General features: G+C 45.2%; 1 protein-coding gene across 6 annotated transcripts in view; it reads right to left on the reverse strand.

Moving 5' to 3' along the window:
* Nucleotides 1–24543, reverse strand: part of vps13a (vacuolar protein sorting 13 homolog A) — a 631135-nt gene that overhangs the window by 218102 nt on the left and 388490 nt on the right. For all 6 annotated transcript variants that reach the window (XM_085985825.1, XM_085985842.1, XM_085985834.1 and 3 more), the window contains 3 exons: nt 15702–15803; nt 9116–9274; nt 1451–1712 (listed from right to left, as the gene is read on the reverse strand). In XM_085985825.1, coding sequence (XP_085841951.1) covers nt 1451–1712; nt 9116–9274; nt 15702–15803 — 523 coding nt within the window. The remainder of the gene's footprint in view (nt 1–1450; nt 1713–9115; nt 9275–15701; nt 15804–24543) is intronic.

A 24543-nucleotide genomic window follows, 5' to 3' on the forward strand; every position in this document is an offset into this window, starting at 1 on the left:
ACTGATATATTGAACCCCATCTGGACTACAAGCAACTATACTTGAATGTTGGTAAATCTGTCTGGCAGGAAAGAAATACACCCTTCCATGTCAGGAAATATGCTCCAATGAAAAATGGAGCTTCAGTAAAAAGCATAAAACCTGCAAATGCTGAAAAATTGCAAAAAAAAATACAGGAAATAGTCAGTAGGTCAGTCATTATCTGTGGGTAGAAAAGATAAGTTAATGTTTCAGTTGTAACCCTGCATCAGAATTGGTGAAGTTCTGTTTATGGATTATACCTCAAATGTTAATTTGCCTGTCCTCTCCACAATTGGAATTTCTTTTGATTGATCACCCGAGATAATTTTCTTTCAGGAACAATTCCTGGATACAACACTGTTCAAAGGGTGAGATTATATATACCACTGGAAAGATCACATGACTGGGACTATTCATTAGTATATGGAAATGACAATGAAGAATTATATATTTTGAAAATAACAGCTTTAGGTTAACTATATGAAAGGATATTTGAGCGGTCAGATATTCATATCCGCCAGGAAATAAACATCAGTGTTTATACAAAGCATACAGGATGAGGAACAGATACAATTTATAACTTACAAATGGGCTGATATGCTACTTCATGGGTGATAAGGTTGTTCAAGGCCAAATTTTCTCTTGCATAAAGGTCTGCATATGCAACAGCCCATGTCTATTTTGAGCTGTACTAGTTCATGTTGAATTAGTTTCAAGATCCTCATCTCAAATTCTTCCATGGCCTCACTCCAGCCTATGAGTTAGCTTCTCCATCTAGTATGCACCCCCCTTTCCTTACACTTTGGGTTATTGCTTATTATCTGCTTCCTCATCGGAGGATGACCTTTTAGTCACTACCTCCTTATTCTTTAGAAACCCATCCAAAACTAATTTGCTTGGCTATCTCAATCCAGGCCTTGAAAAATCTCAATCTCTTTCATTGTTTGCCACTTTGTTTTCTCCCTTAATTTCTCTTTTCCTGTTGAGTGTCTACTTCTCCAATTTGTAAAATGCTCAGAGAAATTCTTTACCGTCAGTGCCACAAATTAGATTTTGATCATATTCCACAGCTCATAATCACATGCTCTTTTATACCACACGTTAGATAAGTACTTGGAATGTTTATAATTAAACATCTATTTTCATTTTAATGGAAACTAAATTGGAGGGTATAATGGAAAGTGATTCTGATTACATCATTATGAAGCTTTTTAGCATCCCATAGTGCTCTCGTTTCTCAATTGTGATGTTAATATTACTAAATACAAAACATATATTATAGTGATATCAAATAGTTTGAAAATTTTCAAGACAACAGTCTTCAATTAAAGCCAACCATTTCACAAAGGTGGGCATTTCACAATTAAAGAAATAATTAACTTTCATTTACCCCCTTAATAGTTTCTTTACAGGAATAGAATGCACTTACTCAGTGAAATATAAAACAATTTGCTGTTCGCATTAGTCAGGTTTGACAGCTGCTCCTTTTCACTCTTCGTTCGTGGGTAATCCATATTGAGAACTTCGCCATCTTTAAGTTCGTAAGTCAATTTTGGGGGATTTTTATCAATGACGATAAACGAATCACTGGGATAAATTGTAGCAGCAAGTCCAAGGGAATTCTTTACTGCAAAAGGTGCTTGGTCTTTCTGAAAAATGTCACTAGTTTGACCAGCAGCTTCAGCAAATGCCTAGAAAGTGAAATGCAAGATATAAATCAGCATAGAATCATAGAAATGTATGGCACAGAAGGAGGCCATTCGACCCGTGTCCGTGCCGGCTGAAAAAGAGCTCTTCAGCCTAATCCCACTTTCCAGCTCTTGGTCCTTAGCCTTGTAGGTTGCAGCACTTCAATTGCATATCCAAGTACTTTTTAAAATGTGATGAGCGTTTCTACCTCTACCACCCTTTCAGGCAGCGAGTTCCAGACCCCCAGCACCCTCTGGGTGAAAACAGTTCTCCTGAACTCCCCTCTAATCCTTCTACCAATTACTTTAAATTTATGCCCCCTGGTTATTGACCTCTCTGCTAGGGGAAGAGGTCATAAAGTCCTAGAGTCGTAACGGCACAGAAGTCCGTCTCTCTGTAGAGCAATCCAGTCAGTCCCATTCCCCCGTTCTATCCCCATAGCCTTGCAAGTTTATTTCCCTCAAGTGCCTATCCAGTCACCCCTTGAAAATATTGAGTGTCGCCGCTTCCACCACTTCCGTCGGCAGCGAGTTCCAGGTCCTCACCACTCGCTGTGTAAAAAAGTTTTTCCTCACATCCCCCCTGTATCTCTTGCCCAAAACCTTAAATCTGTGTCCCCTAGTCCTTGTACCATCAACTAGTGGGAATAGCCTTTCCCCATCGAGCCTATTCAAACCCGTCATAATCTTGTACACCTCTATCAAATCACCCCTCAACCTCCTTTGCTTTAATGAAAACAAATCCAGCTTCTCCAACCTGTCCTTGTAGCTAAGATCCCCCATCCCTGGAACCATTTTGGTAAATCTCCTCTGCATCCTCTCAAGTGCCTTCACATCCTTCCTAAAGTGTGGTAACCAGAACTGGATGCAATACTCCACTTGTGGCCTAACCAGCGCTTTATAAAGGTTCAGCATAACTTCTCTACTTTTGTACTCAATACCTCTATTTATGAAGTCCAAGATCCCATATGCTTTGTTAACCGCTCTCTCAATATGTCCTGCCACCCTCAGGGACCTATGCACGTTAACTCCCAGGTCCCTCTGTCCCTGCACACTCTTTAAACCTGTGCCAATAAGTGTATACCGCCTCTCCCTGCTCCCTCTGCCAAAATGCATCACCTCACACTTCTCTGTATTAAATTCCATCTGCCACTTGTCTGCCCATTCTGCTAGCCTTTCTATGTCCTGTTGCAGTCGATTGGCATCCTCACTGTTTGCCACACCCCCAAGTTTGGTGTCATCAGCAAATTTAGAAATTCTACTCTGTATTCCAATATCCAGGTCATTTATATATATCAAAAAAAGCAGTGGCCCCAGCACTGACCCTTGGGGAACACCACTGTCTACCATCCTCCAGTCTGAAAAGAAGCCATTCACCACAACTCGCTGTTTTCTGTCCTTAAGCCAATCCCTTATCCAAGCTGCCACTGACCCACCTATTCCATGAGCCTCAATTTTGTTAACCAGCCTTCTATGTGGTACTTTGTCAAACGCTTCCCTAAAATCCATGCAGACAACATCCATTGCTTTCCCTTCATCAATCATCCCTGTTACTTCATCAAAAAATTCAATTAAATTAGTCAAACACGATCTGCCTTTTACAAATCACTCATGGCCCTCTTTAATTAGCTTAAACCTCTCCAAGTGCCCGTTAATTTTTTCCTTGATTATTGTTTCTAAAACTTTACCCACCACTGATGTTAAACTGACTGGCCTGTAGTTACTCTTCTTATCTTAGGCAGTCCCTCGGAACCGAGGATGACTTGCTTCCACACTAAAAATGAGTTCTCAGGTGACTGATGAGTCCAATGCGGGACCTACAGTCTCTGTCACAGGTGAGGCAGACGGTGGTTGAAGGGGCGGGTGGGTGGGGTGCTTGGGTTGGCGTGCACTCCTTGCGCTTGCTCCCGGCGAAGTGACTCAAGGTACTCGGCGCCTTCCCGAATGCTTCTCCTCCACTTTGTGCGGTCTTGGGCCAGGGATTCCCAGGTGTCGGTGGGGATGTTGCTCTTTTTCAAGGAGGCTTTGAGGGTGTCCTTGAAGCGTTTCCGCTGCCCACCTGGCACTCTCTTGCCGTGTCAGAGCTCTGAGTAGAGCGCTTGTTTTGGGAGTCTCGTCTTGGGCATGCGGACGATGTGACCCATCCATCGGAGCTGATCGAGCGTGATCAAAGCTTCGATGCTGGGGATGTTGGCCTGAGTGAGAATAATCCTAGTTACTAGGATTATCCTTACACCCTTTCTTGAACAATGGTGTCACATTTGCCACTTTCCAATCCTCAGGCACTTCCCTGCATCTAGGGAAGATTGGAAAATTATGGCAAGCCCTTCTGCTATCTCCTGCCCCAATTCCCTTAGCAACCTGGGATGCAAGCCATCTGGACCAGGCGACTTATCCACTCTAAGCATACCCAGTCTTTCTAGTACATCCTGTCTATCAATTTTCACCCCTTCCATTGCTACCAATACTTTCTCAGCATCAACCTCCTTACTAAACACCGATACAAAGTACTGATTTGAGTATTCTAGCCTTGCCCTGCATCTCCAAGCATATATCACCTTCTTTGTCCCTAATGGGCCCCACCCGGCCTCTTACTACCCGCTTACTGTTTACAAGCTGATAGAGGATTTTTGGGTTCCCTTTTATGTTAACTGCCATTCTACTCTCATAGTCTCTCTTTGCCAATCTTATTTTCATCTTCACTTCCCCTCTCAACTTATTGTATTTGGTCTGGTTCTCCCTTGAAGAAGCCACCTGACATTCATCATACACCCTCTTCTTTTGTTTCATCATCTTCTCTATCTCCCTTGTCATCGAAGGAGCCCTTGCTTTGGTTCCCTTACCCTTCCCTCTTGTTGGAATGTACCTAGCCTGTACTTGGAACATCTCCTCCTTAAAGATCACCAATTGTTCCATTACAGTTTTTCCTGTCAGTCTTTGGTTCTATTTTACCCTGGCTAGATTCTTTCGCATCCCATTGAAGTTAGCCCTACTCCAGTTTAGAAGTTCCACTCTAGATTGTTCCTTGCTCCTCTCCATTGCTGATCTAAATCTTATGATACGATGATCATGTGTTCTCCCACAGACACTTGGTCGACCTGGCCCGCCTTATTCCCCAGCACCAGACCCAGCATGCCTCCTTCCTAGTTGGGCCAAGAACATACTGGTCAAGGAAATTCTCCTGAACACATTTCAGAAATTCCTCCACCTCCTTTCCCTTTACCCTAGCATTATCCCAATTGATATTTGGGTAATTAAAGTCCCACAATATCACTATAGCTCTTGCATGTCTCTGCAATTTCCCTGCAGATTTGCTCCTCTACCTCCCTCTCACTATTTGGAGGCCTGTAGAATACCCCCAATAGCGTGATCAAACCCTTTTTGCTCCTCAGCTCTAACCAAATGGATTCTGTCAGTCCCCTCAAGAACATCCTCCCTTTCCAACACTACAATGTCTTCCTTAATCAGCACTGCCACCACACCTCCCTTTTTTCCTCCCCTATCTTTTCTGAACACCTTGTATCCTTGAATATTAAGTGCCTAGTTCTCAACGTTTTTAAGCCACGTTTCCGTTATTGCCACATGGCTAATTATGCTTGTAGCTCACCAACCTTATTCACCACACTGTGCATTCTAAACCCATTTTTGAATTTTTCGTAGTCTTTCTTAATCTACTCCTATTTAATATGGTACTACTTCGGCCTCCAGCACTACCTTGCCCTTCATTACCATCCAACACACACATTCTTCCATGCACCCCATTCCTCCCCTCCACTCCTATATGCTGGTGCCCATCCCCCCGCTAAGCTAGTTTAAACATTCCCCAACAGCACTAGCAAACCTCCCCGTGAGAATATTCGTCCCGGCTCTGTTGAGATGTAACCCGTCCGGTTTGTACAGGTCCCACCTTCCCCAGAAATGGTCCCAATGCCTCAGGAATCTAAAGCCCTCCCTCCTGCACCATGGCCCAGAAATTCAGGTCCCCACGGGTGAGTATGCGCTGTGTACTCACCCGTAGGTCCAACGGAAGTGCTGGTTTCGCACATGTATTGCGCGCGCACTGGAAACCGGAACTTCCGTCTCTTGAAGGAAGGTGTTCGAAGGTCAAACGCGTGCGCCGGAGAGGCAGCGCGCAGACCTGAAACTTCTGCTTTTTTCACAGGTTTTTCAGTGCGGGTAAGTCCCTAGTAGCTGCACGTGGAAAAAGCAGGCGCAAGGCCTGCTTTTAACAAGGTAAGAGGTGAAGTAAGTAAAATTAAAACATTTTTTCCACAGGTTTATCATTTTAAAATACTTTAAAGAAAGGTAAGTTTATTTTTAGTCCTGCTAAAAACTTTAATTTATAGTTATTTTAAAAATGTGATGTTTTAAAAAAAAATTATTTGAAGTTTTACTTAGGTTTTGGGGTTGATCTCTATTCTTCCTGTCAAATCTATGAATGGAGATTCCCTGCTCCGATTGGCTCCCCATGGCCCATGTGATCCCATGGATGCTGCAAACTAGTTGTGCCCCTGGGATACGCGCGCACTGGAAGTTCCGGTTTCCAGTGCGCGCGCAATGCATGCGTGAAACCAGCACTTCCCATGGATGCTGCAAACTAGTTGTGCCCTGCACAGCGGCAGCTGGAGCAGGCCCAGGATTAGAATTCCACGCGGGCCCACAGCACAACGGCAGGCACGCTATGTAAGTGCAGGTCGGGGGCTTGCGCCCGCGGGAAGCCTCCAACCCGAATTTCTGGGCCCATCTCTCCAGCCACACATTCATCTGTTCTATCCTCCTATTCCTGTCTCTCGCATTTGCATGCTGAGCTTCACCATGTTTAAGGATGAAGATATACATGGAGCCGCTGTCTCTTGCTAGTTGCCTGGTTGTCCACTATTGTTCTCAGCTGGATGTGGTGGGTCTATAGAGATTTACTCTAAGTTATTTGTGAGACCAGTTAGTTCTTTATATCGCCTGATGCTTTTGGTGTTTAGCATACAGATGGCCCTTTTTAGTAGCTTCATTGGTTTGTATTCTATTCTAAGTTATGCCTGGTGCTGTTCTTGGCATGCCCTTCTGAACTCCCCATTTAACCAAGGTTGGCCTCCTGATTTGATGATGATCAAAGAGTAAGAGATGTGCTGGGCCATGAGATTACATATTGTGGTGGTATGCAATTCTGCTGCTGTTAATGGTCTACACTGTCTCATGAATGCTCAGTTTTGGGCTGCTAGATCTGTCCTTGGTGTGTTCCACTTAGCACGGTGGTAGTGCCACACTACACAATGAAGGGCGTCCTCACAGCAAAGCTCAGATCTTTTCTTGACAAGGACTATGTGCTGGCTATTTATACCAATGTTAGTGTGGACAGATGTGTTTGTGATAGGTAGGTTGGTGATGACAAGGTCAAGTAGACTACTTCCTTATATTGGTTCCTTCACCATCTGGCAGCTGTGTCCTTCAGAAATCAGCCTGTGGGGTACTATTGCGTCACTGGCAAGGCTAGTATTTATTACCTGATGTAAGAAAACTACTAGGCACTTGGTCTAAGCATTAAGCAAAGCTTTAATCAACTGTTTTACAATATGGAGATCTAGTTGTGTCCTTCATTAATTCCTGTAAAAGAATGTCCTGAGCAAGCTGGGCCCATGCCCGAGTATTTATATTCTCCCTGGACAGCGCCACCAGCAGGCTGCCCAGTATTATTTCATAAGTCATTTCCTCATGAATGACAAGATTCATGTCATTACCCATCCCTAGTTACCCTTGAGAAGGTAGTGGTGAGCTGTCTTCTTGAACCGCTGCAGTCAGTGTGGTGAAGGTACTCCTTCAGTGCTGTTCGGGGGGGGGGGTTCCAGGATTTTGACCCAGCGACGATGAAGGAACGGCAATATACTTCCAAGTCAAGATGGTGTGTGACTTGGAGGAGAATTGGAGGTGGTGGTGTTCCCATGCACCTGCTACCCTTGTCCTTCTAGGTGGTAAAGGTCATGGGTTTGGAAGGTGCTGCCGAAGAAGCCTTCGCGAGTTGCTGCAGTGCATCTTGTAGATGGTACACACTGCAGCCACGGTACGCCAGTGGTGGAGGGAGTGAATGTTTAAGGTGGTGAATGGGGTGCCAATCAAGCAGGTTGCTTTGTCTTGGATGGTGTTGAGCTTCTTGAGTGTTGTTGGAGCTGCACTCATCCAGGCAAGTGGAGAATTTTCCATCACACTCTTGACTTGTGCCTTGTAGATGGTCGAAAGGCTTTGGGGAGTCAGGAGGTGAGACACTTGCCGCAGAATACCCAGCCTCTGACCTGCTCTTGTTGCCACAAAATTTATGTGGCTGGTCCAGTTAAGTTTCTGGTCAATGGTGACCCCCCAGGATATTGATGGTGGGGGATTCGGCGATGGTAATGCCGTTGAATGTCAAGGGGCGGTGGTTAGATGCTCGCTTGTTGGAGCTAGTCATTGCCTGGCACTTCCGTGGCGCGAATGTTACCTGCCACCTATCAGCCTAAGCCTGAATGTCGTCCAGGTCTTGCTGCAATGCGAGCATGAACTACTTCATTATTTGAGGAGTTGCAAATGGAACTGAACACTGTAGTCATCAGCGAACATCCCCACTTCTGACCTTATGATGGAGAGAAGGTCATTGATGAGGCAGCTAAAGATCTTAATGATCAATCGTATCCTAGAACATTGTAAACCTGCCTAGCTCAAGTAATGCATTGCCAAATCTGCCAGATGATTAACTCAGTTCCAATCTTTTATCGTCAGGCAGGTCGCCCTTCAGCCAACTTGATCCCAAAGAAGCCTACTTACTTTCCCTCCCACGGATGGGGGAGTGGGGAGAACAGTCACTGGTTGGTCAATAACTATCAACTGCATTTTTTTTTGTTGAGCTATGCTGCTCCCCAAAAAGCTATTGAGGTGTCACTGGCGCCAGCTATCTGTCTAAGAAGGCCACAACCCCAAGCTAGCCAATGTTGCCCATAAATAGATGCCGATCATCTTGACTCCAAAAGACAAAAAATACTTGAGGTCGCGGATTAAAAAGGCTTCCACAAAATGCCAAGCATGTTGCAATAAGTCATGTTCTTTGCAGAGGCATAATTAGTTCTAAACCTTCTTCGCTAGTCCCTACGATAGCAGTAAATTACTCTCCAATATCCAATTTGTTGACCTCTCATCAGGAATAGGTTTATGTGAAGATCGAGGGACCAAAATGCCACAACACAGAATCCCAGCAGTTATGCCTTATGATCTTGGGCTTGCATTGATTTACAGCATTTCGACTTTATTTCCTTAAAGGAATGAGCCACCTTAAAACACATCACCAATTTAACAACAGAATACTACATTTTCCATATCGTGTAACGCTCCTGTCATGAACAAAATACTATTGGAGATCTGCTGGTTTTTAAAAACAGATTTCTTACCGTTGCTAAATTGTTAAGCATGGTCAAACCACATTTTGACATTGTAATGTTGAGTTGGTCTTTTGAAGAGATGTGAATAACTGTTTTATATGCAGGGGTATGGATTTTTTCCTCCTCATTTTCTGTTTCTGCCATTGTTTTGACAGCCTTCTTTTTTACCTGGTGTGATAAAGACGTGTGCAGGTTGGTTATTAACATATCTACCAAACAGCATAAATATTTGGCAGGTTGAAGTGTTTAAAAGATTAAAGGATTTGATAGGAAAGACATAGAAAAACTATTTCCTCTGGTGGGGGAGTCCAGAAAAAGGGGGCATAACCTTAAAATTAAAGCTAGGCCATTCAGGGGTGATGGCAGGAAGCACTTCTTCACACAAAGGGCAGTGGAAATCAGGAACTCTCTCCCCCAAGAAGTTGCTGAGGATAAGTCAACTGAAAATTTAAAAACTGAGATTGATGGATTTTTCTTAGGCAAGGGTATTAAGGGTTGCAGAACCAAGGTGGGTAGATGATGTTAAGATACGGATCAGCCATGATCTAATTGAATGGCGGGAGGAGTTCAATTGGCCTACTCCTGTTCCGATGATTTGGCTTAATTGGTAATTAAGTATTTTGTAGCACAGAACAACAGGTAGGTGGAAAGGCTTCTGATTTATCTGTAGTGCAGAACATGTTAGTTGGCTCAAAATTCAGAGGAAGCATCTCTCAAATTTCGCATTCACTAAAAAGCAACTAATCAAAAACACCAAGGGGGTGATTTTCATTCAGAAGTTGGGAAGGAGGCGGGAATACAACTTTCAGGGTTGTAGTCCCGCCTCCATCGAGATGCGGCCAATCCACGTAATTTTAACTTGATTGACCTTGTTGAGCCCGCCCAGCGGGCTCAGCAGGCCAATTAAGGGCCACCCAGCAACAGGTGATGTCACAGACTGAAATTTCATCTGTCAAGACGTTTTGACAGATGAAATATCAGCGTTTCACAGCTGTTTGAAGCTGTCAAACACTGACAATCTTACTTCTAACCTGAGTCCTTCTACACAGACTCAGTTAGAAATCTCTCCGGCACAGAAAGCTGCAGGCTGTCACTTTTGACAGTTCGCACCCGTTCTGCTTTCTGTGCCGGTTAGATAATGGACTTCCGAAACCTAGAGGAAGGAAGGCTGAAAAGGTAAGTACAGGTAATTTAAACTTCTTTACACACTTTAGACACACCAAACACACTTACCTTTGCACTCATGCACCCATCACTCACCTGAACACCGACATCTCGACCCCTCCAAGTCCTTCAACCCGACGGCCCGACTCCTCTAACTTGGCATGGTTTGGAGCCATCGGGAATCCCACACTTCAAGGAATAGGCTAAAAATTGCCTGTTAACTACCTGTTAACAGGCAGTTAAATTGTCACTAATCCCTTCCCGCCTCGGGTAGGCGGGTCCCAGTGCGGGGCGGGTACCCGCCTCCTTTGAAACTTACATGGAGGCGGGTTGGGGGCGGGATGGTGTCGGGACCCCCGAATTCGGGACTTTAACCCCCCCCACTCCGCACGCCTCCAATCCCGACTCCACGGGTCAGTTAAAATCGAGGCCCAAGTCTTATTTCACTAACTCCCTAAAAATTCTTAGTCACAAAAAAGCAATCAATCATTCACAATGCTGAAATCTTGTTTTAAATAAAGTTCTTTCAGCCTCTAATTTGCAGCGCCATCTAATTATGTATCCTTGAAAGTAACATTTACAACTTAAATCAACAATTTTGGGAAAAAAACTTAAAACTTACCAATGTATTCACTTAACTCATCTTGCAATAGCACCAAAAATTTAGAGCTTGAATTGTTCTGTTAGGCCTATGGCTGCAATATTTAATAATATTCTGTGCATGTTCGACCTCCCATGCTATCCCCTGTTCATACAGACTTTTAATCCTCTCTGTGCAATTAGTGTTTCTTAAAAATTTTAGGGCTAAAAAGGATAGCGCTAAAAATCTGCCGGTGCCACAGCAGGTCGGTGTTAATGACCCCCAAAAATGGTGGCGCACGTGGCTAATTACCATTAGCCCAGTGCTAAACTCACCGTGCAACACCATTCTGGTGGCGTTTGTCCCGTTGGATGCCCCAAGTAGCGTGGGCATAGCGTCATTGCAGCAAGAACAGCCTTCTGTTAAAGCAAGGTTGTCATTTTAGAAAGCAGTTCAGTCTCTTAAAGGGGAACTGCCTTCTGAAATGAAAAAAGTTAAAATCATGTAAAAATAGGCAGTTTATAGCCTTTACAGCGCAACCACCTTCTGAAAAAAAATTAACATTAAAAAGAATTCCCAAATGGCAGTCTTCAGTTTGTAAAGATGAACTGCCTTTTGCACCTAAACAAAATGGTAAAAGTGCTTCAGGACTAACTAAATGGCTCAACACGTCAGGGAAAGGGCACCCAGGGTCATAAGAGTTCCAGATTCCAACCACCCTCTGGGTGAAAAAGTTTTTCCTCAAATCCCCTCTAAACCTCCTGCCCCTTACCTTGAAACTATGCCCCCTGGTTATTGACCCCTCTACTAAGGGGAAAGGTTCCTTTCTATCTACCCTATCTATGCCCCTCATAATAACGGTGATTATAACTAGGTTGGTGATAGCGAAAAAGTTGGAGGCAGGCAGGAAGATGCGGATTGTAAGAGAAATAAGGTAGCAATCAGAGATGGTCTTGGGAGTAACTGAAGTCTTACATAATGATAAGATCTAGGGCTGGCAGGGGATTTGGGTGAGAGAGTGGAGGGTGAGGTCGAGTGAGGATAGGAGGGCAGCAAATTAAAAGGAGAGCTTGTAGAGAGAATTAAGATGTACGTTGAAGTTACTGAGATTGACTGAATAAGGATTATCGGGGTGTGTGGAAAGGTAGCAGACAATGAGGTAAGTTGGGAGGGATGCTAGAGGGTGACATGCTCAAATGTGGAGAAGAAGCTGGTGGAGTAAGTGACCTTGAGATGAGCACTACGATACTGCCTTAGTGGTTTGCATGCAACATTCAGGTGGACAGGATGGCCTCATTGATAGGAAAGGAGTCACCATCAGTAAATTAGGTTTCAGCAGGTACAGGATGCAAATCGATTCACCCAGGATGAGATTCTGGATATAAATCCTCTTGTTCACAAGGAAGTGGACATTTAATAGGATAATCCGCTGTGCACCAATAGTGAGAGACTCACTAAGAGGACCAATGGGGGCTAGGCGTAAATGAAAAGCAGGTTGGAAAAAAAGTTAGAAGTTTATCTCGAAAATGGAATACAGGTTGAGCGTCCAAAATCCAAAGTTCCAGAATCCGGACTCCAGAACGATTGGTGGCAGGGTCGTCCGGAATCCGTAAAATGTTCCGGAATCCGGACAAACCGCAACCTGGGCCCAGGCATTTCCGGACTCGGAATGTGTTTCTGATGTCCGAAGTCCGGAATCACCCAAACCCAGGTTGCGATATTTCCGGACTTCGGACATCAGAAACACATTCTGAAATCTGGAAAAACACGAAAACCAGCTCGGCCTCGGTCCCGAGGTTGACAGATTTAGGACGCTCAACCTGTATATAGTAACGTAGTATGTTTTGGACGGAAGACCACTGGTCCATCTGGCCTGTTCTTCCAAACCTTCTATGACCTCTCATGACCTTATACTTACCTGTGTTGAACCTTCTCTCTCATTGACCTAATCTATCCAGATTTCTTTGGATTATTGCACATATTTCAGCAGCATTGACCACTGCACCCAATTTGGTCTCATCTGCAAACTTGGACATGTTGGACTACATTCTGCCCAAAAATTATAAACAGTATTCCAACACGAGCCCTTGTGAAACTCCACTGCCAACCACTCCGATACCTCCCCACTTTCTTTGTTGTCTACCTTCAAACCACACACTATTCCAGGCTAATGCATTCCATCTGTTCAATAGGCATGTACCTTGTAAATAAGACTATTAGATGGGATAGTGTCAACTACCTTTCTGAAGTCCAGGTAGGTAGCCTACAATGCCTCACCCCATCCAATAGATCTGTGATCACCTCCCATAAAATCCAGCAAATTGGTGAACACAACTTAGGCCCTCTGAACCCATGCTGGTTCTCTATAATCAGTCCTTGTCCATATGTTACCCCTCATCAAAGTCCCCAACACTTGCTCCAAAATAGAGGTAAGCCTCATAACGTTTATAATTTGATGGCTCATCATTTGCCCCTTTTTTAATTACTTTCTAGTCCATTGGGATATTAACCAATTCCAATGTGCTTTAAAAGTGAGGGGATTTGCAATTTCCCCGGTCAACTCTACACCATTGGAAGCAAACTGCAAGGGCCTGAAGGCTTGTTCACCTTAAACCTAATGGGGGAAAAATTTGGTTGCTTTGCGCCTCCCGTTAGCACCCTAAGAGGGCACTAACGGGGCGCAAAGCAACTCGTGCCCAGTTGCAGGGCCGCCAACGCCTCTCGCGAAATTCAGCAGCGGTGCTAACCGTTAACGCCCGCGATAACCATTAGCACCCCGCAGCGCTGGGCCGCTGGCGATGATGTCATCGCCGTGCACAGCGTCCCGCTCACGCCCGGCCGCGATCTTTGGTAGCGCCCCGACTTACTGCCGGACGCTCTGTCCGACGGGGTCAGGTGGGCCTACCTGTGGCCGGGGCAGCGCTATTTAGAGGCGAGGTGCCGGGCGGCCATTTCTGTTGCTGGCCGCCTGCCAGCACCTGCCTCCGCTGTTGTCCCCGGCCTCCTTACCCGCCCCCCCCACGGAGTGCCGGCTGTGCTCCAGGAGCCCAGCACTTCCGAGTGCTGGGCTCTTTTGCCAGCATTCCCGATCCCCGGGGGCCCAGCTGGGCCCCGGGTCGCGTTACAGAAGGTCCCTCCCCTTTAAGAAGGGGAGGAAGGTCTGCAATACCGCGGCGCGATGTGCCGCAGCGCCATTCCCTCGCAGCGCCCCAAGAGGGAGGCGAGGCGCTTCCAGTAGCGCCCCGCTTTCCTCTTGGGGCACTACCACTCAATTTCGGTAGCAGGGCGAAGTTAGCGCCCCAAAGGGGGCGCGACTCAATTTTTCGCCCAATATGTCTTCCCTTGTGTTATTGAAGGTTTCCAGTCTGTTCTCTTTTTTATAATGGGGAGTACACCAAGAGGGGGACAAAGCAGTTGGCTTTGATACTTTGGAAGACCAAACCCAAATAACATAGCATGTGTGATAGAGGATGTCTAGGTCAGAGCATGCCTAGCAAGTTGTGGACCCATGCAGGAGGGACAAGCCTGGTATGGCAACAGAAGAGTTAGGAGAATAGCAGTCACATAGGGATAAGGGACAATGAACAACAACAACAATAACAATAACGTGTATTTATATAGTGCCTTTAACGTAGTAAAATGTCCCAAGGCGCTGCACAGGAGTATTCTAAGACTAAAAAATTTGACTCCGATCCACATAAGGATAAATTGGGCAGGTGACCAAAAGCTTGGTTAAAGAGGTAGGCTTTAAGGAGCATCTTAAAGGAGGAAAGAGAGGTAGCGAGACGGACAGGTTTAGGCAGGGAATTCCAGAGCTTAGGGCCTAGGCAACAGAAGGCATGGAAGACATGTTAAGTAAAGTGGGAAGAGTATGAAATATGGGTGGCTGAGAGCAAAAGAGGAGATGAAAGGGGGCAGGATAGGACTGGAATCCAATATAGGGAAATCTTGGGCCTAGAGCAGTAGCCAAATGCATGCACATGCAGACATAAAAAAATAAACTTGATTAAATTCAAGAAAGCTATACAGTAGAACCTGCTTGTAACAATCATGTGGATTTACAATTCAAATATTACAAAAAACAGTTTTGGCCTCATGTGCAGCCTGTCCTTCAATTGTATTGATCAATACAAGTCAGTTTGGTCATATGAATCAGCTCAAGTTAGTTTAATTTTACTGAATTCCTGTGATGATCTGCAGTGTTAATCATTGCAGCGGAGTACATTAGATAGCTGATCAATCGGTTGCTTTCCTTCTCCACTTATACATTTAGTCGCCAGTCAACAGAACATAGTGTAGCGCTAATTAGCACGTTAAATTACTGTACTTTTGACTTTTTACCAGTAAAAGCACTTAAAAAGATACATCTTCCAACCTCCAAAATGTGTAATGGGATGAGGGAGGCAAATCAATAAAGGTAAACAAAGTTTTAGAACTGAATAGAGAAAAGATAATAGGCTGAAAAAAAGTTACATTAATGTTAAAATTAAAATAGAACAGGGAATAGGAAAAAAAAGAACATGCGTAGTGATATAATGACCACAGATAAAGTATTGAAGCTTTATATAAAAGTTTGTTTACGTTTCTATTTTATACTTAATATTACATCAATAAAACTATTACTATATTAGAATTCTTTCAGTGTTACAATGCAAAGCTGAAAACAAAACATCACATCAATGTTAAAATGTCAAAGGAATTTGTAACTTTTCTCATAGTCAACCTGAACTTAGAGGCAGCTGGAATGAAGCTCTGTTCTTAGTATTAACTGTCTGTTTGATTTATAAAAGTTGCATCAGTACCTATCTGAATTGAAATATTAAAAAAAATCATCATGGTGAACATACAAACCTTGATCCCAAGTTCCCAAGGTCTAAAATCATCACTGTTCTCAATCTCTAATGGTTCTAGTAGTGGTTCCCATACAGCAAGCACTTCATTATAGTAATGTACCTAGTGAAAAAGTTTCAACATAGTTAATTTCTTTTTAAACATTTAATAGATGTTGCTATGTCTGTATTAATGTAAATACAGTTTTTAGAAGTTCACTATTTCGCTTTGCTTTCTTCACTTCCAACACAGGCAGTAACAATCTCCAGAAGAGGTCTCAGATGAACTGAAGTTGTTGTTGAACACATGGGAGTACGATATTGTTGCTATCACGGAGACATGGTTGAGGGAGGGTCAGGACTGGCAGCTCAATATTCCGGGAGACAGAGGGGGGTGTAAAAGGGGAGGGGGTGTTGCAATATTAATTAAGGAATCAATTACTGCTGTAGGGAGGGATGATATATTAGCGGGTTCCTCTAATGAGGCCATATGGGTAGAACTTAAAAACAAAAAGGGGGCAAGCACTTTGCTGGGAGTGTACTATAGGCCCCCAAACAGTCAGGGGGAGATAGAGGAACAGATATGTAGGCAAATCTCAGAGAAGTGCAAAAATAATAGGGTAATAATAGTGGGGGATTTCAACTTCCCCAATATTAATTGGGATAGTCAGAGTGTGAAAGGCTTAGAGGGTGCAGAATTCTTAAAGTGCATCCAGGAGAGCTTTTTGAGCCAACATGTAGAAAGTCCTACAAGAGAGGGGGCGGTACTGGACCTAATTCTAGGGAATGTAGCTGGGCAAGTGGTGGAAGTGTCAGTAGGAGAGCATTTTGGCGACAGTGACCATAATTCGGTGAGATTTAAGGTGGTCATGGAAAAAGACAAAGACGGCCCGGAAATAAGGGTTCTAAATTGGGGAAAGGCCGATTTTAATATAAGGCAGGATCTGGCCAAAGTGGACTGGGAGCAGCTACTTATAGGAAAATCCACATCAAAGCAGTGGGAGACTTTCAGAAGGGAAATAGAGAGAGTACAACGCCAACATGTTCCTGTAAAGGTCAAGGGTGGGACCAACAAGCAAAGGGAACCTTGGATGACAAGGGATATACAAAAATGCATTAGGAAAAAAAGGGGGGCTTTTGGCAGTTACAAAAGACTAAAGACAGAGGAAGCCCTAGAGGAGTATAAAAAGTGCAGGGGCATACTTAAAAAAGAAATTAGGAGGGCAAGGAGGGGCCATGAAATAACACTGGCGAGCAAAATAAGGGAAAATCCTAAGATGTTTTATAAGTATATTAAGGGCAAGAGGATAACCAGGGAAAGGGTAGGGCCCATTAGGGACCAAAGTGGCAATCTGTGTGTAGAGCCAGATGATGTAGGCGGGGTTTTAAATGATTTTTTTGCATCTGTGTTCACTATGGAGAAAGACGATGTAGACATAGAAATCGGGCAAGGGGACTGTGACATACTTGAACATATTAGCATCGAGAGGGAGGAGGTACTAGCAGTTTTAGCAGGCCAAAAAGTGGATAAATCCCCAGGCCCGGACGAGATGTATCCCAGGCTGTTGTGTGAGGCAAAGGAGGAGATTGCAGGGGCTCTGACACAAATTTTCAGAACCTCTCTGGCCACAGGGGATGTACCAGAGGACTGGAGAACAGCTAACGTAGTACCATTATTCAAGAAGGGTAGCAGGGATAAACCAGGGAATTACAGGCCAGTGAGCCTGACATCTGTGGTAGGGAAATTATTGGAAAAAATTCTGAGGGACAAAATTAGTCTCCACTTGGAGAGGCAAGGATTAATCGGGGTTAGTCAGCATGGCTTTGTCAAGGGTAAATCATGTCTGACCAATCTGATTGAATTTTTCGAGGGGGTGACTAGGTGTGTGGATGAGGGAAATGCTGTGGATGTGGTTTACATGGATTTCAGTAAAGCTTTTGACAAAGTCCCGCATAGGAGACTGGTCAAGAAGGTAAGAGCCCATGGGATCCAGGGTGCCTTGGTGCGTTGGATCCTAAACTGGCTGAGTGGCAGGAGGCAGAGGGTGATGGTCGAAGGTTGCTTTTGTGACTGGAAGCCTGTGTCCAGTGGGGTACCTCAGGGATCGGTGCTGGGACCCTTGCTGTTTGTGATCTACATAAATGATTTGGATGAGAATGTAAAAGGTATGATCAGTATGTTCGCAGATGACACGAAAATTGGTGGGGTGGTAAATTGCGAGGAGGAAAGCCTCAGGCTACAGGGCGATATAAACGGGTTGGTCAGATGGGCGGAAAAGTGGCAAATGGAATTTAACCCTGAAAAGTGCGAGGTGATGCATTTTGGACGGACAAATAAGGCAAGGGAATACACAATGAGTGGTAGGACCCTAGGAAGTACAGAGGGACCTTGGTGTACATGTACATAGATCCCTGAAGACAGCGGAACAGGTAGATAAGGTGGTTAAAAAGGCATATGGGATACTTATATTCTATGCCTCGGCTAATGAAGGCAAGAGCAGGGAGGTTATGATGGAGCTGTACAAAACGCTGGTGAGGCCACAGCTGGAGTACTGTGTGCAGTTCTGGTCGCCTCACTATAGGAAGGATGTGATTGCTTTGGAGAGGGTGCAGAGAAGATTCACCAGGATGTTACCTGGGATGGAGCGCCTCAGCTATGAAGAAAGACTAAACAGGCTGGGGTTGTTTTCCTTGGAGCAAAGAAGGCTGAGGGGGGACCTGATTGAGGTGTACAAAATGATGAGGGGCATAGATAGGGTAGATAAAGAGGAACTTTTCCCCTTAGTAGGGGGGTCAATAACAAGGGGGCATAGATTCAAGGTAAGGGGCAGGAGGTTTAGAGGGGATTTGAGGAGGAACTTTTTCACCCAGAGGGTGGTTGGAATCTGGAACTCACTGCCTGAAAGGGTGGTAGAGGCAGGAACCCTCATAACATTCAAGAAGCATTTGGATGAGCACTTGAAATGCCATTGCATACAAGGCTATGGACCAAATGCTGGAAAATGGGATTAGACTGGACAGGGATTGATGGTCGGCGCAGACACGATGGGCCGAAGGGCCTCTTTCTGTGCTGTATAACTCTATGACTCTATGACCCAAACTGTTGTTCAATATTTTTGACAATTAGGGGTGTCCATGATATATTGTCATAAAAAACTACAAACACATCACATAAATAGCAATATGTGGGACATGAACATCATCAGTATTGTGCAAAATTTACAAGATTAAACTAATAATTGTTTGCAGGCATCTTCAGCCAAAGTGCCAAGTGGATGATCCTACTTGGCCACCCAAGGTCCCCACCATGATAGATGCCAGTGTTCAGCCAATTTGGTTCACTCCACATAACATTAAGATGCGGCTGAGTAAACTGGACACAGCAAAGGCTATAGCAGCATCTTAAATGAAGTGCTGAAGACCTGGGCACCAAAGCTAACCACCTCTCTAGCCAGCTGTTCCAGTGCACCTATGACATTGGCATTTACCCGATAACATTGAAAACTGCCTGGGAATGTTGTATCCATTAAAATCTAAATTAACCTAACCCAGCTATTTCATCCATATCAATCTCCTCCCAATTATTAATAAAATAATAAAAGGAGTAATCAATAATGCCATCAACTAGCATTGGCATTCTACCAAAACCACCTGGCTCTAGACTTCATCAAAGCCTTTCTCCAGTTACGGATGCAAGAACTGGATACTGGAGGAGAGTTTGGAGTAGCTGCCCTTAAAATCAAGGTAACATTTAACAGAGTATAGCAACAAGCAAAACATCAGGTCAATGGGGGTGTCAAAGCAAAATATCTCCAGTGGCTGGAGTCATACCTGACAGTCATGAAAATGGTTGTGATTGTTGGAGGCCAATCACTGGACCACCCACACCACTACCAAGGCACTGTGGCTGCTGTATGCACTATCTACAGGAAGTACAAGAGCAACTCATCAGGCTAAAAATTCAGTTGCGTAGTGCCCGTTGTTTGTGCGATACAGGTGCCTGAAAATGGCATCCGAGCAGCGCGCGCACACGTCTGGTGTGGGCCACGCTGGATGCCATTTTGATGAGGGCATTGGCGCCTGCACTGGGAGCATGCACCGTAATATGCAACGCGGATTTGATGGCAATGCTGCTATTTTTGACCTCAAATGCTGGAGCTAATACCCTCTTTTAATCTCGCACAGCTGAACATGCGCTCAGGAGCAGTAAGGACCCCACACATCAGTGCTATTTAAAGGGATCATCACCTACTTATAGGTTAGTTGTTGACTAACCTATATTAGAAATATAGAAAATAGAAGCAGGAGCAGGCCATTCGGCCCTTCGAGCCTGCTCTGCCATTTAATATGATCATGGCTGATCCTCTATCTCAATACCATATTCCCGCTCTCTCCCCGTATCCCTTGATGCCTTTTGTGTCTAGAAATCTATCTATCCCCTTCTTAAATATATTCAGTGACTTGGCCTCCTCAGCCTTCTGTGGTAGAGAATTCCACAGGTTCACCACCTTCTTAATGAAGAAATTTCTCATCTCAGTCCTAAATGTCCTACCCCGTACCGAGACTGTGACCCCTCGTTCTAGACCCCCCAGCCAGGGGAAACATCCTCCTTGCATCCAGTCTGTCTAGCCCTGTCAAAATTGTATACGTTTCAATGAGATCCCCTCTCCTTCTAAACTCTTGTGACTACAGGCCTATTTGACCTAATCTCTCCTCATACGAGAGTCCTGCCATCCCAGGAATCAGTCTGGTGAACCTTCGCTGCACTCCCTCTATGGCATGTATATCCTTTCTTAGGTAAGGTGACCAAAACTCACCAAGGCCCTGTACAACTGTAGTAAGACATCCTTGCTCCTGTACTCAAATCCTCTTGCAATGAAGGCCAACATACCATTTGCCTTCCTAACTGCTTGCTGCACCTGCGTGTTTGCTTTCGGTGACTGGTGTACAAGGACACCCAGGTCCCTTTGTACCAATCTATCACCATTTAAATAATACTCTACCTTTCTGGTTTTCCTACCAAAGTGGATAACTTCACATTTATCCACGTTATACTGCATCTACCATGTATTTGCCCACTCACTCAACTTGTCTAAATCACCTTGAAGCCTCTTTGCATCCTCCTCACAACTCACAATCCCACCTAGTTTCATGTCGTCAGCAAACTTGGAAATATTACATTTGGTTCCCTCATCCAAATCATTGATATATATTGTGAATAGCTGGGACCCAAGCACTGATCCCTGCATTACCCCACTCGTCACCGCCTGCCACCCCGAAAAAGACCCATTTATTCCTACTCTCTGTTTCCTGTCCGTTAACCAATTTTCAATCCATGCCAGTATATTACCCCCAATCCCATGTGCTTTAATTTTGCACACTAACCTCTTATGTGGGACTTTATCAAAGGCCTTCTGAAAATCCAAATACACCACATCCACTGGTTCTCCCATATCGATTCTACTAGTTACATCCTCAAAAATCTCCAGTAGGTTTCTCAAACACGATTTCCCTTTCATAAATCCATGCTGACTTTGTCTAATCCTGTTGATATTTTCTAAATGTCCTGTTATCACATCCTTTAGAATAGACTCTTAGCATTTTCCCTATTAGCTGGTGTTGAGTTTGTAGAAATGTTTAGTACTTTATAGGCTTCTTTAAAGTTGCCCAAAAGTCTACATGTGGCACATGCTCATGAACTTGGTAAAGATTAGCAAGGGACCAGCTCAGACCAGTTGCCCCCAGTCATTTATATCCCCCTTGGCCTGCAGCATGATAGGGAGAATGGCCAGAGGCGACACAGAGCAGAACAGGCTGCGAGAAGTGAGAGGAGGTGGAGGGGGAGAAGAGCTCTCAGCAGGAGGCCATATTCACTCAGGGACTTCAGGAAGCAATTCTCCTACCTCAACCTCAGCGAAGAACAGTATATGCAATGTCTCTGTTTTGCTAAGAAGTGCTCACTGAAATCTACCACCTGCTGCAGGCAGACCGACCTGCAGCTTCAATCCTGGGCAAGGACAGCATTGCCAGTGGCTGTAAAGGTAACCCATGGCCTTCAACTTATTCACATCTGGCTCCTTCCAGGCTAGAGCAGGCGATATCTGTAAAATCTCCCAGTTCGTGGTCCACTCCTGTATGAGGGAGGTGAATGAGGTTTTGTATGCAAGGAGTGCTGAATACATTTCATTCTCTCTTGCCAAAGAGAAGCAGCCAGAGCGAGCACGCATTTTCGCTAGGATAGCAGGCTTCCATGGTGCACGATGCCATTTACTGCACACACGTAGCTTTGCGGGAAATGTACCGCAACTGGAAAGGATTCCAGTCCCTCAATGTCCAGTTGGTGTGCAACCATACTCAGCCACGATGCCCTCATTCTGCAGCAGTCCGCTGTATCATCAGCATTTGAGCCACCACGACAAACCAGAGGGTGGCTACTGGGTGCCACCCATGCACACGTGAGCAGAATGCACATAGTGAAAGCCACGCTGCCACACAAAATCTGGTAGAGCAGAGCATTGGCACCATGAAACAACGCTTCCGCTGCCTGGACCGCGATGAAGGAGCCCTGCAGCACTTAACAGAGTGTGTTTCAAGATTCATCGTGGTCTGCTACATGCTTCACAACCTTGCCATCATGGGGGCACAGCTATTGCCATCAGGTATACGGTGACCAAGAGAATGAGAGGTAGGGGAGGGCAACTCAGACAGCCACTTTCTGCCTGGGCTGTCTGTGATCGGCTCATCCGACTGCGGTATCAGTGAATGCAACCCCAAATTATTTTTTACATTTGTTCACGGGATGTGGGCGTCGCTGGCAAAGCCAGCATTTATTGCCCATCCTAAATTGCCCTCGCGAAGGGGGTGATAAACTGCCTTCTTGAACCGCTGCAGTCCATGTGGTGATGGGGGGGAATTCCAAGATTTTGACCCACAATGCCGTTAGGGGGAAATTCCAGGATTTTGACCCAGCGATTAGGAAGGAACGGCAATACATTTCCAAGTCAGGATGGTCTGCGGCTTGATGGGGAACTTGCAGGTGGTGGTGTTCCATGCACGTGTTGCCCTTGTCCTTTTAGGTGGTAGAGATTGCGAGTTTGGGAGGTGCTGTTGAAGAAGCCTTGGCGAGTTGCTGCAGTGCATCTTGTAGATGGAACACACTGCAGCCACAATGCGCCAATGGTGGAGGGAGTGAATGTTTAAGGTGGTGGATGGGGTGCCAATAAAGCGGATTGCTTTGTCCTGGATGGTGTTGAGCTTCTTGAGTGTTATTGGAGCTGCACTCACCCATGCAAGTGGAAGGTATTCCATCACACTCCTGACTTGTGCCTTGTAGCTTGTAGATGGTGGAAAAGCTTTGGGGAGTCAGGAGGTAAGTCATTCACCACAGAATACCCAGCCTCTGACCTGCTTTTGTAGTTGTAGCCACAGTATTTATGTGGCTGGTCCAGTTAAGTGTCGGGTCAGTGGTGACACGAAGGATGTTGATGGTGGGGAATTCGGCGACGGTAATACCATTGAACGTCAAGGGGCAGTGGTTAGACTCTCTTGTTGGAGATGGCCATTGCCTGGCACTTGTGTGGTGTGAATGTTACTTGCCACTTATCAGCCCAAGCCTGAATGTCATCCAGATCTTGCTGCATGCGGGCATGGATGCTTCATTATCTGAGGAGTTTCAAATGGAACTGAACACTGTGCAAATTGTGCAATCATCAGCGAACATCCCCACTTCTGACCCTATGATGGAGGGACGGTCATTGATGAAGCAGCTGAAGATGCTTGGGCCAAGGACACTGCCCTGAAGAACTCCTGCAGCAATGTCCTGGGACTGAGATGACTGGTCTCCAACAACCACCTTCCTTTGTGCGAGGTATGACTTCAGCCACTGGTGAGTTTTCCCCGATTCCAATTAACTTTAATGTTACTAGGGCTCCTTGATGCCACAGTCGGTCAAATGCTGCCTTGATGTCAAGGGCAGTCAACTCGCCTCACCTCTAGAATTCAGCTCTTTTGTCCATATTTGGGCTAAAGTCTGGAGCCAAGTGGTCCTGGCAGAACGCAAACTGAGCATCAGTGAGCAGGTTATTCGTGAGTAAATGCCGCTTGATAGCACTGTCGACGACACCTTCCATCACTGCTGATGATTGAAAGTGGACTGATGGGGCAGTAATTGGCCGGATTTAATTTGTCCTGCTTTTTGTGGGCAGGTCATGCGTGGGCAATATTCCATCTTGTCGGGTAGATGCCAGTATTGTAGCTGTACTGGAACAGCTTGGCTAGATGCATGGCTAATTCTGGAGCGCAAACCTTCAGCACAACAGCTGGGGTGTTGTCAGGACCCATAGCCTTTGCTGCATCCAGTGCATTCTACCGTTTTTTGATATCAGGTGGAGTGAATCGAATTGGCTGAAGACTGGCTTCTGTGATGATGGGGACCTCAGGAGAACGAAATGGATCATCCACTCGGCATGCCTGGCTGAAGATGGCTGCAAATGCTTCAGCCTTGTCTTTTGCAATCACGTGCTGGGGCTCCGCCATCATTGAGCATGGGGATGTTCATGGAGCCTCCTCCTCCCATTAGTTGTTTAATTGTCCACCACCATTAATGACTGGATGTGGCAGGACTGCAGAGCTTTGATCTGCTCTGTTGGTTAGTTATGTCTATAGCATGCTTTTTCCACTGATTAGCATGTCTGTAGTCCTATGTTGTAGCTTCACCAGGTTAGCACTTCAGCCTGGTGCTGCGCCGAGTATGCTCTTACACATTTGCTACCATCTTCAGGCAGATAAAACCTGGCATTTCACAGATCTTGCAGGCAGTGTCCATAGAAGTAACAAAAACTACTGAAGCTGTCAAACAACAACAG

Source organism: Somniosus microcephalus, chromosome 1 (genome assembly GCF_052327205.1).
Source record: "Somniosus microcephalus isolate GS21.2 chromosome 1, FLI_Smic_1.0, whole genome shotgun sequence".
Lineage (NCBI taxonomy): Eukaryota > Metazoa > Chordata > Chondrichthyes > Squaliformes > Somniosidae > Somniosus > Somniosus microcephalus.